The sequence below is a fragment of the Pelophylax lessonae genome (genome assembly GCF_965119305.1).
Source record: "Pelophylax lessonae genome assembly, chromosome: 3".
Lineage (NCBI taxonomy): Eukaryota > Metazoa > Chordata > Amphibia > Anura > Ranidae > Pelophylax > Pelophylax lessonae.
This window is the reverse complement of record NC_138770.1, coordinates 102,511,473-102,527,120: the sequence shown is the minus strand read 5'-3', so window position 1 is coordinate 102,527,120 and position 15,648 is coordinate 102,511,473. Positions and strand designations below refer to the sequence as shown.

The 15,648-nt window shown below is 41.9% G+C and overlaps 1 protein-coding gene across 1 annotated transcript in view; it reads right to left on the bottom strand.

The window, feature by feature from the left end:
• The window catches only part of SELENOI (selenoprotein I), a 78,703-nt gene that overhangs the window by 24,203 nt on the left and 38,852 nt on the right, over positions 1-15,648 (bottom strand). The window contains exons 2-3 of the mRNA XM_082252169.1: positions 1,182-1,250; positions 82-190 (exon numbers count right to left, since the gene is read on the bottom strand). Of these exons, the coding sequence (XP_082108295.1) occupies positions 82-190; positions 1,182-1,250 (178 nt within the window). The remainder of the gene's footprint in view (positions 1-81; positions 191-1,181; positions 1,251-15,648) is intronic.

Genomic DNA, 15,648 nt, shown 5'->3' with positions numbered 1-15,648 from the left:
GGTTCACCACCCTGGTGTGATATTTGTGCTCAGTGTAAGGAATGTGGCAGATCAGTAAAGAGATGGTGTCTACTAACATACCGGATGCATAGAAGTCAGGATCAAAGAACGCCATCATCAGGAAATTGAAGACTAGCAGCAAGAAACCGCTGAAAGTGATTAAATTGGGAGCCAGCCATGTGGGAACAAACTGGAAGAGAAAGATTTGAAATAACATAACATTGGTAGCAAGAATGTAATCTAAGAACAATTTCTGTGTAAACATGTCTGAGTAAACGGGTGTAAACGAATAGCCTAGGACATAGGACCTTCTTCTGGATAGAGCTTCTCCTGCAGTGCACACATCCGGAAACATAATCCAATTCTGGGAAAACAAAAAGTCTCCGCACTGCAAGGATTTGCTTCTCCTTTCTATCTAGGAAATGGGAACAGCAGTTTTACTTGCCCAATTATCTACTACCCCAGCAGACAATGCTCTCCTGTACACTGAACTGTCCCTTAGCACCCACACGTCCAATACAGGGCTATAGGCCCCATATCGGTCCTGGTGATGTCAAAGGACCTTAGACCCCCGACACATAAGAAAGAAGAAGATGCAGGGACCAGCCTAGCAGCACAGAAAATCGGGTAAATAGTTAACTGTAGCACTGCAGGCACAGCCCCAATGTGAGGGAAGACTTTTTGTTTTCCTGGAGTTTAGCTTTAAAGCATATCTAAGTTCAAGAACAAAAATTGATAGTATTGCAGCGTACCAGTTCTTAGAGGCCGTATTTGGATTAGTTTTTCCCCTTTATTTTATTATTTTTTTTTACCTGATAATCCTCCCATTAACTCACACTTACTGTCCTAGGGTGACAACCATACTGAACAGTATAGGTTAGGACATGGAGTGTTTTAGGACTACATGACCACTCCCTCTCTTCTCCAGCATCCGATCGGGTCTGCTAAAAACAGACAGATGGGGATACGTTCGCCATCCATCCGGCGGATCGAATGGAAACGGATACGCTGTCCGTTTCCATGTGACCACTCCATAGAGAACAGCAGGCTGGGTCCATGTCTGCTCTGCATAGCAGAGCAGACACTGACCTGTCATCCGCCTGCACAGAGGGGATCAGTCCAATCTGTCTGAAAGAGGCCTTAGGGTTTGGAGTATAGTTTTAAATAAAATAAATACTCACTTTGACTATAAAGTTCCAGAATGGGTGCATAACATACAGGGAGATGGGATTGGTGTCCACCGCACTGTACTGAAAGAAAAAGAGAAAAAAAGAACTTGATTAATGGTAAAAATGTTAGAGACACACACACACACAACCATATATATGATATATTACAAACATATAGTCAGTCTTAATTTAAGTGCAAAAGGGACACCTGGCAGCAAAAGTTGCCTGCATTTGCACATGTGGAAGCCATATCAATGCACCTGTGAGAAGTGTGGTCCCTGTGAGAAGTGTGGTCCCTGTGAGAAGTGTGGTCCCTGTGAGAAGTGTGGTCCCTGTGAGAAGTGTGGTCCCTGTGAGAAGTGTGCTTTTCTAAAGACAAGTTATCAGGGTACGAACTACTTTTATTATGCTTCTCATATCACCTTTCCCTGCATTGATTAATTCCTAAAGCAGGTTCAGTATTGTTTCTATTAGTATAGCTGTAATTATAGCTTCTAATTGGATTACCACACTTCTGCTTTTTCTAAACAAAGCTATACTAAATGGCCCTAATCACAGCCAAACATCCAGTCTGAATTTCACCTATTGAGAGGTCATTACCTACATTTAAGGGTTTAGAAATGTACTCTAAATATATATATATACATACATACATACATACATACATATACACACACACACACATATATATATACAGTGGGTACGGAAAGTATTCAGACCCCCTTAAATTTTTCACTCTTTGTTATATTGCAGCCATTTGCTAAAATCATTTAAGTTCATTCTTCTTCCTCATGAATGTACACATAGCACCCCATACTGACAGAAAAACACAGAATTGTTGACATTGTTGCAGATTTATTAAAAAAGAAAAACTGAAATATCACATGGTCCTAAGTATTCAGACCCTTTGCTGTGACACTCATATATTTAACTCAGATGCTTTCCATTTCTTCTGATCATCCTTGAGATGGTTCTACACCTTCATTTGAGTCCAGCTGTGTTTGATTATACTGATTGGACTTGATTAGGAAAGCCACACACCTGTCTATATAAGACCTTCCAGATCACAATGCATGTAAGAGCAAATGAGAATCATGAGGTCAAAGGAACTGCCTGAAGAGCTCAGAGACAGAACTGTGGCAAGGCACAGATCTGGCCAAGGTTACAAAAAGATTTCTGCTGCACTTAAGGTTCCTAAGAGCACAGTGGCCTCCATAATCCTCAAATGGAAGACGTTTGGGACAACCAGAACCCTTCCTAGAGCTGGCCGTCCGGCCAAACTGAGCTATCAGGGGAGAAGACCCTTGGTGAGAGAGGTAAAGAAGAACCCAAAGATCACTGTGGCTGAGCTCCAGAGATGCAGTCAGGAGATGGGAGAAAGTTGTAGAAAGTCAACCATCACTGCAGCCCTCCACCAGTCGGGGCTTTATGGCAGAGTGGCCCGACGGAAGCCTCTCCTCAGTGTAAGACACATGAAAGCCCGCATGGAGTCCTGAAGGACTCCAAGATGGTGAGAAATAAGATTCTCTGGTCTGATGAGACCAAAATAGAACTTTTTGGCCTTAAATTCTAAGCGGTATGTGAGGAGAAAACCAGGCACTGCTCATCACCTGTCCAATACAGTCCCAACAGTGAAGCATGGTGGTGGCAGCATCATGCTGTGGGGGTGTTTTTCAGCTGTAGGGACAGGACGACTGGTTGCAATCGAGGGAAAGATGAATGCGGCCAAGTACAGAGATATCCTGGACAAAAGTTCTCCAGAGTGCTCTGAACCTCAGACTGGGCCGAAGGTTTACCTTCCAACAAGACAATGACCCTAAGCACACAGCTAAAATAACGAAGGAGTGGCTTCACAACAACTCCGTGACTGTTCTTGAATGACCCAGCCAGAGCCCTGGCTTAAACCCAATTGAGCATCTCTGGAGAGACCTAAAAATGGCTGTCCACCAACGTTTACCATCCAACCTGACAGAACTGGAGAGGATCTGCAAGGAGGAATGGCAGAGGATCCCCAAATCCAGGTGTGAAAGACTTGTTGCATCTTTCCCAAAAGGACTCCTGGCTGTATTAGATCAAAAGGGGGCTTCTACTAAATACTGAGCAAAGGGTCTGAATACTTAGGACCATGTGATATTTCAGTTTTTCTTTTTTAATAAATCTGCAACAATGTCAACAATTCTGTGTTTTTCTGTCAGTATGGGGTGCTATGTGTACATTCATGAGGAAGAAGAATGAACTTAAATGATTTTAGCAAATGGCTGCAATATAACAAAGAGTGAAAAATGTAAGGGGGTCTGAATACTTTCCGTACCCACTGTATATATATATATATATATATATATATATATATATATATATATATATATATATATATATATATATATATATATATATATATATACATATACATACATACATACATATATATATACATACATACATACATACACACACACATACATATACATACATACATACATACATTCACACACAATATCTCACAAAAGTGAGTACACCCTTCACATTTTTGTAAATATTTTATTATCTTTTCATGTGACATCACTGAAGAAATGACACTTTGCTACAATGTAAAGTAGTGAGTGTACAGCTTGATTAAGGCCTCTTTCACACATATGGTCCGTTCAGTTCATCAGTTCAGTCACGTCAAAATGTATCCGTTTTTTCATCTATTTTTGCATAGTTTATTCGTTTACATCCGTTAGCCATTTTCCCTCCCCGGTGTCATGTGACTCGTTAGTGTTACAAGGTCTCAGGTGTGAGTGGGGAGCAAGTGTGTTACATTTGGTGTTGGCACTCTCACTCTCTCATACTGGTCACTGGAAGTTCAACATGGCACCTCATGGCAAAGAACTCTCTGAGGATCTGAAAAAAAATGAATTGTTGCTCTGCATAAAGATGGCCTAGGCTATAAGAAGAAGATTGCCAAGACCCTGAAACTGAGCTGCAGCACGGTGGCCAAGACCATACAGCGGTTTAACAGGACAGGTTTCAATCAGAACAGGCCACGCCATGGTCGACCAAAGAAGTTGAGGGCACATGCTCAGTGTCCTCTGCACTTCACTCTCCTACCTTAAGATTGAGCGGGAGGCAGGATGTTAACCAAATCAGCTCTGAAGGTTTTACCCCCTTAATGACCAGGTCATTTTTTGCGATACGGCACTGCGTTGCTTTAAAAGACAATTGCATGGACCTACGACACTGTACCCAAATAAAATTGATGTTTCCCCCCCCCCCCCACAAATAGAGCTTTCTATTGGTGGTATTTGATCACCTCTGCGGTTTTTATTTTTTTGCGATATAAAACAAAAAAAAAGGCCGGACAATTTAAAAAAAAAAAAAACACTTTTACTTTCTGCTATAAAACATTCCCAATAAAAAAAAATTAAAAATCTAACTTTTTCATCAATTTAGGGCCTAAATTTTAGGCCAATATGCATTCTGCTACATATTTTTGCTCACAAAAACCCCAATAGGCGTATTTTGATTGGTTTGCGCAAAAGTTATAGCGTCCACAAACTATGGGATAGATTTATGCCATTTTTTTTTTTTTTTAAAGTTTTTACTAGTAATGGCGCCGGCGGTGATCAGCAATTTTTAGCAGGACTGCCACATTGCAGCAGACAGATCGGACACTAAGGGAGACTTTATGGGGACCAGTGACACCAATACAGCGATCAGTGCTAAAAAAAAAAAAGCACATTTACTGTATAAGGGAAGGGGTTAACACAAGGGGTGATCAAGGGGTTAAGTGTGCTTCTAGGGAATGTATGTGCTAGAGGAAAAGAGAGATCTAGGTTTCAGCTTAGCTGAAACACAAGATCTCACTCTTCCTCTGCGACAGAACATCCGTCTACCTTGTTTGTCATTCTCCAGTATGATTACGGGTCGCCAGACCCGCAGAGTGGCTCTCGCTGTGTCTAAATCACAGCAGAAGCGGTGCACCGACGACGCGCGCACCCCCAAAAGCCCCTGCACAAAATCACGTACCTATACTACGCTTAAAGTATAACTAAAGTCAAAACTTGTTTGTTTTTTTTAGTTTTGGATAGAGTGGAGAGGGATTAGAACACCTGTGATTTTAATTTGCCATCTGTATCCCCATCAAGGATCAATAAAAGTAAAAGAAAATCTTAAATTTTTTTTTTTTTTTTTACAGAAAAGTAACAGAGGGGAAATCTTCCAATGGTGACACTAGTTCTGGTGACCTGGGGGGGGGGGGGGGGAGGAATTCCCTTAATTTGCAGAGATTTTCTCACTTTCTGTTTGGCTATGGGACAGGACATGAAGGGAAATCTCCACAATTGGCCACAGATGGTTATATCCAAAAATGGAAGAAAAATGTTTGCCTATAGTTTTTCTTTATGGGTGCGAACAAACCTTGCCTGTGATTACCTGCAAGAATCCCAGAGGGGGCTTTCGTGATTAGCTGCAGGTAAGAGCACAGCCAGAGAGATCCCTGCATTAACATCTTTGTGTTGATATAGGGATCTGTCCGGTTTATTTTTTCATTCAACCCCACAGACTGAAAAAAAAAAAAAAAAACTGTGTAAACCTAGCTTTACTTATACTGTGTCCACCTGAAGTAAACCAGTGATTGGTGCCAGGAGCAGGAGGGAAAATACCTCAAGACAAATCCAATTCTTTTCAATGGCCCCTGTTCACATCTGAGCGTTCAATCGCCTTAACCTCCCTGGCGGTATGATTCTTTTGGATTTTAGGTGCTGAAAGCGGTACCATTATTTTGCATGTAATTCTTGTGAATGAGCAGCCCAAACCAACTGTATACATATTATATATATATATATATATATATATATATATTATATACACACATAAACACACATATATTATATAAATAATGTATACAGTTGGTTTGGGCTGCTTATTCACAAAAATTACGTATATATATATATTTTTACATAAAAAGTACAGTATAACTGCAGGAAAGGCCACTGGGGGGCAAACTAATGTGATTTTTTTTTTTTATTTTGAATGGTATCAGTGTGTTTGGTGCGTTTTTACATTTGAATTTGCCGCCGGTTCCACCCTCCTGCGAACGTCACGTCGCAGGAGACAGAAGCCGGGGGGACGGAGAGGGTCGGGAGGAAGATCCGCCGCGAGACACCACGAGACATCGCTGGATCCCGGTGACAAGGTAAGAAACCTCTTTTACAGGATCCAGCGATGCTTCTGGCGGTACCCCGAGTGTGGCTCGGGGTTAGCGCTTTTGGCTCTGAAATGTAACCCCGAGCCACGCTCGGGAATACCGCTAAGAAGGTTAAGCAAAACGCCTGATTCTCAAAAAAGTACATAAGCTTTTTTGGCAGATTACAGGCGTTTTATTTTTTTCCATTTGTCACTTGTCAACCTAAAAACGCCTGCACAAAACGCCTGTAAAACACCCGAAAAAACACCTGTAAAAATAGTAACATCTAGATGTGAACGTAGCCTAATGGTACTGGACTCCCGACAAACAACTGCAAGGAATAAAAAAAAAGTAAAAATTGTTCCAAAGCCAAAAGCAGACTAAGTGTGGTTCACATTTGTGCGATCACAGAGATTGCATGTAATTCGGAGCGCACTGCTCCTAAATTACATGCGATGTCTGTGCGGTGCAAGTTCAGCCATACAGTTTGTATGGCTGAATGCGTACCGCAATCGCACTAAAACACACACAGGACCCTTTTTTTGGTCTGCGGCAGAATCGGATCGCATGGGGGTTCACACTAGTGCGATCCGATTCTGTGCGAACTGTCAGATCGCACTGCGATATGAGATCTGATCTGGGAGTGTCGTTCACTTTTAATTGACACCCCCAGCGTAACGCATATGGCAGTGTGAACTGTCAGGGGTGCGGATGCGATAACGCACTGTATACTCGCAACGTTCCCGCATCGCAGAAATGTGAACCGGGACTAAAGCTATTTTAGAATTATATGCCAAATGTACATATTTTGCTTACTGCTTTACCACATTACATTGGGCTAACTGATCCCAGCTAGCCAGGTAGGTTAAGATTTTTTTTTTTTTTTTTTTTTAGTAAAAACAATCCAAGATATACACATGAAGGTAAACAAATTAGAAATATATAGCAACAGGCATTGTTTTGTTGATTACAAAATAAAAAGAAAAAAAAAAAAAAAGTCCTTATGCAGCACTAAAATAAACAGTCCACAATGTGTGATGAAAGGAAGAGAGGAGCACCCACACCAGATTCAGTAGCACACCACACCACCGTGTAAAGCTGGATACACACTATACAATCATCTTTAGATTTACTAAAACCATAGAATATGGAGATCAAACCTAAACGCTTTCAATTTGTATGCAATCAGGCAGGCCCTTGCACTACATAGTTGAAGGTAAATCTAAGGGAAATCAAACAAAGTTATATAGTGTGTATCCAGTTTAAGCTGATCTCCTTACCAGAAGTAAGTTAAACCGAGCATGTAATAAAGATGTAACTCCAGCATCAAAATCACAGATGGACGGCTCTACATCGGGATGTGGCTAGGTGGCATCATCCCCGTCACACAGGAAAACCGTATCAGAGCTCCACATCAATCCTCCAGAAAGGAAAACACTCCACAATGTGAACCCCGATCATAAGAAGTTGACCACCGTATGAAATAAGAGGCGCTTAGTGAAGTATGTTCAAACCAAAGTAAGGATTTATTGAAAAAGTACTTAAAAAGAAAATAAACGAGCATCAAAAAAATCACGGATAGCCACGGATTTAGATTTTTAACCAAATGCTTTTTTTTTATACTGATTTTTAGCTTTAAAAATATTATCAAACAATTGGCATTTTTTAGATGTGATCCCAGAGTATCAAAAGCACAACATACAGTACTGGAGTTACAATATTTCAAACCATTCTGTGTGAAACACTAGATTTGCAGGTTTTCTTCAAAAAGTGTTGTTTTTCCAAGCTGTATACCCTGTTTCCCTGAAAATAAGACCTAGAATGATTTCAGGGATGGCTGCAAGATAAGTCCAACCCCGAAAATGAGACCTAGCATGATTTTCAGGGATGGATGCATAATAAGCCCTACCACAAAAATAAGCCCTAGTAAAATCCTTGATCTCAGGCCCTCCCTCTGCAGTATTCGCAGAGGGAAAGTAGAGCTCCGGAGGGTCACGTGAGTGCCCAGCGGCGCTGTAAAAAAGGTATTTTCCACAATAATGTTACAAAAAGACCCACTGCACATTACATAATCTTTTTACAAAATCAATTACATAATTTTACAATGACTTTATCCAAGGTTTATTTTTGGGATTGCAGAATGCCATAATGCTGACTCCTGAGCTGACAGGGAGAGAGGGGAGAAGAACATTTTTTTTTTTTTTTTGTTAGTTATTGTTTTATTCCAGGTTTTTTAGAACATAGAGGGCGCTAAATGACACAGCACAAGCACTGTGCTGTCTATCATGCTTTAACCTCCCTGGCAGTCTGATTATGCCCAGATTTCTATGCTAAAAGCGGTACATTGCTTTGCATGGAAATCGGTTTTATATTTTAAAACTCACCTTCCCCTGCGATCCCCCAGCGTCCTCCAGCCATCCTCTCGCTCTGTGCACGGCCGATGCCGGCACCTGTCTTCTGGTTCCCTCCCCTGTGAGCGCTGCGACGCAGGGGGGGTTGGGACCGGCGGCAATTTCAAAAATGTAAATAAACCAAAAGACATGATACAAAGCTGTGATCCTAACGGATTACACTGTATCATGACATTTCACCACAGGATTTCCCCTGGTGACTTTTCCAGTTCTTTGTGCCTGGAAAATAGAGAACGATCATGGCGTCCAAAAAGCGTTTTTTTGCCCAAAAGCACTTTTAGATTAACTGGAAAACAGCGACGGAAAAACAGAGTTACTTGAAGAACTGAGCGATAGCGACTCGTGGGAAAATTCATTGTCAGGTACGGAAAGTGACGACAGTGACGATTCCGATGTCTCTTTCTGGCACATCGCTTCGCTGGAAATTCTGAAGAATCATTTGATATAATTCCCAAATTCCACAAGCGATGTGCCAGAAAGAGACATCAGAATCGTCGCTGTTGTCACTTTCCGTGATGAATTTTCCCATGAATCGCTATCGCTCAGTTCTTCAAGTAACTCAGTTTCGCCGTTGCCGTTTTCTAGTTCGTCTAAAAGCGCTTTTGCGCAAAAAACGCTTTTTGGATGCCATGGTCGTTCTCCATTTTCCAGAGCACAGAGCACTGGAAAAGCACAGGCAGGGCACTGGAAAAGTCACCAGGTTAAATCCTGTGGTGAAATGACATGATGCAGTGTAATCCGTTAGGATCACAACTTGGTATCATGTCATTTAGTGTATTTACATTTTTAAGTTTGCCACCGGTTCCACCCCCCTGCGTCGCAACGCTCGCAGGAAAGGGAACCGGAAGGCAAGTGCCGGCATCTGCAGAGCACAGAGCGGTGAGAGAGTGGGAGGATGGCGGGGACGACGACGGGGGATCGCAGGGAAGGTGAGTGTGGCTCGGGGTTACCGCTTTTGGTACTGAAAATTAACCCCGAGCCACACTTGTGAATACCGCTAAGGAGGTTAAAGGATCAGGATATTTATTTATTTTAGGGTTACAGTCACTTTAAGATCGTCTTGTACATACTGTAAATAAGACATCCCCTGAAAATAAGCCCTAGTGTGTTTTTTGTAGCCAAAATTAATATAAGACCCGGTCTTCTTTTCGGGGAAACACGGTACCACCTCCTGTACAATAGTCCCATCAACTGGGATCATAAATGGACACAGCATAATATTCCATTCTATTTTAAAAAAAAAAAACACTATCAACTAACTTCCAACCACTACAAGGTGCACATGGTATAGATTTATGAATATCATACTGGTAATATTAGAACACAGCTTCGATTTTAATAGTTGTGAAGAAACCCACTGCACAGCACCAAGCCCAGGAAACCCATTTGTCTTTATGACGCTACAAGCAAAGCAGTCAGTACACAGCCTGCATACTGGTAAAACATTGACATATACATCAAGAACAATACAGAGCAAGCTGTCTACATGCTGAAAATAAACAGTGACCGGCAGATCAGACTTTAAAAGAAAAATGATCAGTCATGTTGAAGCCATCGATTATTGGGTGATGGAAGAGTCAACATTACACGCAGCATTTATGAATTCTCACATCCATCTCTAGACTCTTCCTAATCAAAACAAAGCTCTCCAAAAGGAACATTCATAGTTATTAAATATAGGACATTAACTCATTTATTACCAGAGCTCATTGATGAGCAGATGCACACAACAAATTTAGCAGCATCAGTTAAAGTGTAACTAAACCCTCTCCTTTAGGGCTCTTTCACACTATCCGTCTGTCGGCTGGACTCCGTTTCACTCAGGGGTGGATCGATCCGCCGATCACCCGCTGAGCAGGCGGACGACAACTGTGTCTCCGCGCTGTGTGTGGAGACACAACTCTCAGGTCCCCATGAACCTCTATGGGGGAATCGGATGGGAACGGACTGTCGGTCCGTTTTCATCCGATCCGCTGGATGGATGGAAAATAGGGTTTCCATCCGTCCAGATTGGACGGATCGGATGTCAGCGGACATGTCTCCGCTGACATCCGATGCCCCATAGAGATGCACCATTCAGATCCATCAAAAAAAACTGACAGGCGGATCTGAACGGTGCGCCCGTGTGAAAGGGGCCTTAAAGCTCAGGCCATCTTCTCTTCTCTGATCTGCAGCTGGAAGGGTGCTGCACATAGGATCAGTTATGACACCAGACATTTGATGGCTTGATCGTTCAGTTAACCACTTAAGCCCCGGAGGATTTGGCTGCTAAACGACCAGGGGGTATTTTGCGATTCGGCACTGCGTGAATTTAACGGACAATTGCGCGGTCGTGCGATGCTGTACCTAAACGAATTTGGAGTCCTTTTTTTCCCCACAAACAGATCTTTCTTTTGGTGGTATTTGATCACCTGTGCGATTTTTTGATCATGCGCTATAAACAAAAAAAGAGCGTCAATTTTGCAAAAATAGCAATATTTTTCACATTTTTTTATATGAAATTCCCCCCAAAAAAATGTAAAAATCAAAATTTTTTAACATTTTCGGCCAATTTGTTTTATGCTACCTATGTTTGGTGAAAAAAAAAAAAAAAAAAAAAAAAAAAAAATCGCAAAAAGCGTATTTTCATTGGTTTGCGCAAAAGTTATCGCGTTTACTAACAAAGGGAAAGATTTTTGTCATTTTTGTTGGTTTTTTTTTAACGCGTAATGGCGGCGATCTGCAATTTTTTTTGCGGTACTGCGACATTGGGGCGGACAGATCGGACCCTTGACTGACATTTGTGACACTTTTGGGGTTACCAGTGACATTACTACAGTTACAGTTATACATATGCACTGTTACTGTAAAATTACACTGGTAGTGAAGGGGTTAACTTTATTTGGGAGGGAGGGGCTGTGTGTGTCCCTAGGGGCGTGCTTTCTACTGTGATTGGCTGTGGCTTGAGCTGTAAGGACACTGATCAACGGATCTACATAGTAGATCCGTGTGATCAGTGTCTTTACACCGAGGAGAATGACAGGCAGCTTGTTTACACAAGCTGCCTGACTTTCTCCCTCTTCCCCCGCCGATCGCAGAGTGGCCGGCGGACATCGGGTCTGCGGGTCACATGCGCGGGGGGGTCCGTGACCACGCGGGAGCGCGCCTCCGGGGGCGCGCGCTCGCTCCCTAGACCCTCACAAGCAAGCGACGTAGACCTACATCAGTTTGCCTGTGAGGGGCTGACCGTCGACGTAGATAGTCGTGCGGCGGTCGGCAAGTGGTTAAGAGTGCAAGAAAATGCGACAGTTATTATCCCTGGCACAACTTGAATGTAACAGTTTTGGTTAATGGTTAATGCCCTTTTCACACCTGAGCATTTTGCAGCTCATAAAAACGCTCATATTTTTAGTCTCAAACGCCCAACAAGCAAAATCCCATTCATTTCAATGGCCCCTGTTCACATATGAGCGTTTTGGTGCCTGAAGCTCAAAAAAGTACACGAGATTCTTTTTTTGCAGATTACAAGCGTTTTTGTTAGATGTCAATGCCTGCTTCCAAACACCTGAAAACGATTCGCTCAGGTGTGAATGGAGCCTAAAGCAGAACTCTGGGATAACCAGATGCGGTCATACCTTTCAATAAATTGTTAATGTTCATAGTCCTGTTTTCCCTGAGAAATCCAGCATTCTTTAACCACTTCAGCTCCGTAAGATTTACCCCCCTTCATGGCCAGGACATTTTTTACTATTCAGCATTGAGCTACTTTAACTGAGAATTGCGCGGTCATGCAACACTGTATCCAAACTAAATTTATATCATTTTTCACACAAAGATTTTCTTGGTGGTATTTTATCACCACTGGGGTTATCTTTCGCAATATAAAAAAATAAATAAAAAGACCAAAAATGTTGAAAAAACACACACACCCCTACACACTTATTTTACGTTCTGCTATGAAACATAACCCATAACAAAAAACAAAAATGATTTGGCTAAAATATGATCTGCTACATGTCTTTAGTAAAAAAGAAAAAAAATTCACATTAAGTGTGTATTGATTGGTTTGTGTGAAAGTTATAGCATCCAAAAAACTATATTGTATAAACTCGATTTTTTTTATACTACCAATGGCGGTGATTAGCAACCAATAACAGGACTGCAATATTGTGGCAGACAATCTGACACTAATTGACGCTGGGGAAACAACTGCCACTGACATCATACTAATTAAACTGGCTGAGAAAAGGTTAACATCTAGGGCGATAAAGGGGTAATTATGTGCCTCTCCAAGTGTTTATGTATGTACAGGGTGCTGCATTTTACTAATGATCTCTCAAATTTCTCATCCCTGTTTTGCAGGGATGAGAAACTGACAGATTCCCTCCTTGTGTACAGAGCTCTGGGCTGTGAAAGTACACAGCTGATCAAAACTTCCCTGCCATGAATCATTGGCCGGACTTGCTGACAGGCTCCTGCTGTGCACAATCACAGCACACCCTAAACTTTGCATACAGCAGCTCTGTCTGCCGTACAATGTGTGCGGTCGTTAAATCGTTAAGTGGTTAATACATAAAAGGCCCTCTATCCTCATAACCACAAAACCAGTGGCTGATATGCCCTTTTTCCACCCAGCCACTGGACTTGTACATTCCCCTCAGTAGTCCATTGTAAATCAAGCGGTGATGGTAAGTACGTCACCACTCGCTTCAGTGGGCGGACAGACACTGTACTCTCAGACTGCCCCGTCTGTTCCCCAAACAGTGCTACATAACTGTTTGTTGGGCCAGAAGCCTCCTGGTCTGTGCAGCCTCTGACAGACTGAGAGTCTCAGCCTGTGCCTGCAGATTATAAAATGGTCATCACATCCATGCCGGATGCTGTGGGGTTAATATATAGTGATATCACACTCATAAAATGTAATAGTAAGAGAAGAGTGAGCAGTGATGTGTGTGGGCGGTGTCAGAGCGCTATGAGCAGAACACTATGACCTGCCTATGGTCCTGCCCACTCTAGACTAAATCAAAGGGCATGATGGGATTTGTAGTCTCAGTGAGTGGCAACGAACACTAACAGAAAGTGACATCACCACTTCTAAGATCCCTCCTACCAGAGTCCAGGGATTCAAGAAGAAAACTGTACGAAAAATGACATCACTGATTTTTAAAGCAGCGAGTTTCATACAAAGCTTTATTTATAGGAATTAAATGAAAAAGCCCATTAGCAGTTTGGCTCATCTATCAAAATATGACTACTGTACAGATTTTAGCACTATCCCGTCGTTCTTTAACTTAATGGGATGAGTTCTGCTTTAACCACTCAATGACCCGGCCTATTGCTGACACTTGTTGTTTACAAGTTAAAATCAGTATTTTTTGTTAGATAATGACTTTAACCCCCAAACATAATAAATAAATATAAAAATTTATTTTTTTTTGCAAAGACTCTAAAGAATAAAATGGCGGTCGTTGCAATATTTGTCACGCGGTTTTGGCGCAGTGGTCTTTCAAACGCAATTTTTTTTGGAAAGAATTTAAAAAAAAAAAACAAACAGTAAGGTTAGCCCATTTTTTTCTATAATGTGAAAGATAATGTTATGTCGAATAAATAGACAATCATGTCATGCTTCAAAACTGCGCACGCTCGTGGAATGGCGACAAACATTGGTACTTAAAAATATCCGTAGACGCTTTAAAAAAATGTCTACATGTTAGCAGCTTAGAGTTACTGAGGAGGTCTCCATTTACAATTATTGCTCTCGCTTGAACGATCGTGGGGATACCTCACATGTGTGGTTTAAACATCGTTTACATATGTGGGCGCAACTTGCGCATGCCCTCGCTTCGTCCGCTCAGAGGGACAGGGCGCTTACTTTTTCTTTTATTTAGTTTACCTTTTTACACTGTCCCTGTAAAAAAACTCATTTGTGATCACTTTTATTCCTATTACAAGGAATGTAAACATCCCTTGTAATAGAAATAAGCAGGACAGGTCCTCTTTAATGTGAGATCTGGGGTCAAAAAGACGATCACATCTACACTAAAAAGGAAAAAAAAAAAAAGTATTTTTTCCATCATGAAAAAAAGTGGGCCCTTTAAGGCCATTGGGAGGAAGCGACGTATGACATCACTCAGGTCCTCCAAGGCCATAGAGTCAGCTTGCCCTCACTCGACTTCCTGCCTAGAAGGAGAGAGGACCGGATAATTTTCCCCGCTACCGGTGGCTCCGGTAAGCAGGGAAAATGACCAGGAAGCGACGGAAGGTGGGGGGCATCTCTCTCCCACCGGCCATAAAAGTGATTCCATGGCGACTATGCCGCTGGGACCACTTTTATGAGAAAGGAACAACCGCCCAGTAAAAAAATACTGGGGTTATGGCATCTATCTGCTGCTATAATCCCAGTACAGTAAAACCTTGGATTACGAGCATAATTCGTTCTGGAAACATGCTTGTAATCCAAAGCACTCTTATATCAAAGCGAATTTCCCCATAAGAAATAATGGAAACTCAGATGATTCGTTCCACAAGTCCTTCAGTTTATAGTCTATATACAAAGATTATAGCAATGTGATAGGTTGTGTAACCATAAAATGTCCATCCACAATACGCAGCCTTCCCAAGGGGATTAGAAGCAAAATCTAGCAGAGCTACAGAATATAAGAGAGATGAGAGGCGCCTCTAAGTGTAGCAATATGGTTACATTTAATGAAGTTTCAACATTTAGCAACTCACATGGTTGATGACTAAAATAGGCACATCTAAGTATGCAGGCATCTGCAGTAAAGCTGTCCACATAGACCATCTTCTGAACCACCGGCTCTCACCACTGTCAGTCTGCAATCGTGACCGGGAAGAAAAGCCTGCAGTAGAGTGATCTGAAAGTGAGGCTTTGAATCACTCGTGGAGTGCAGCGGGGAAGGGA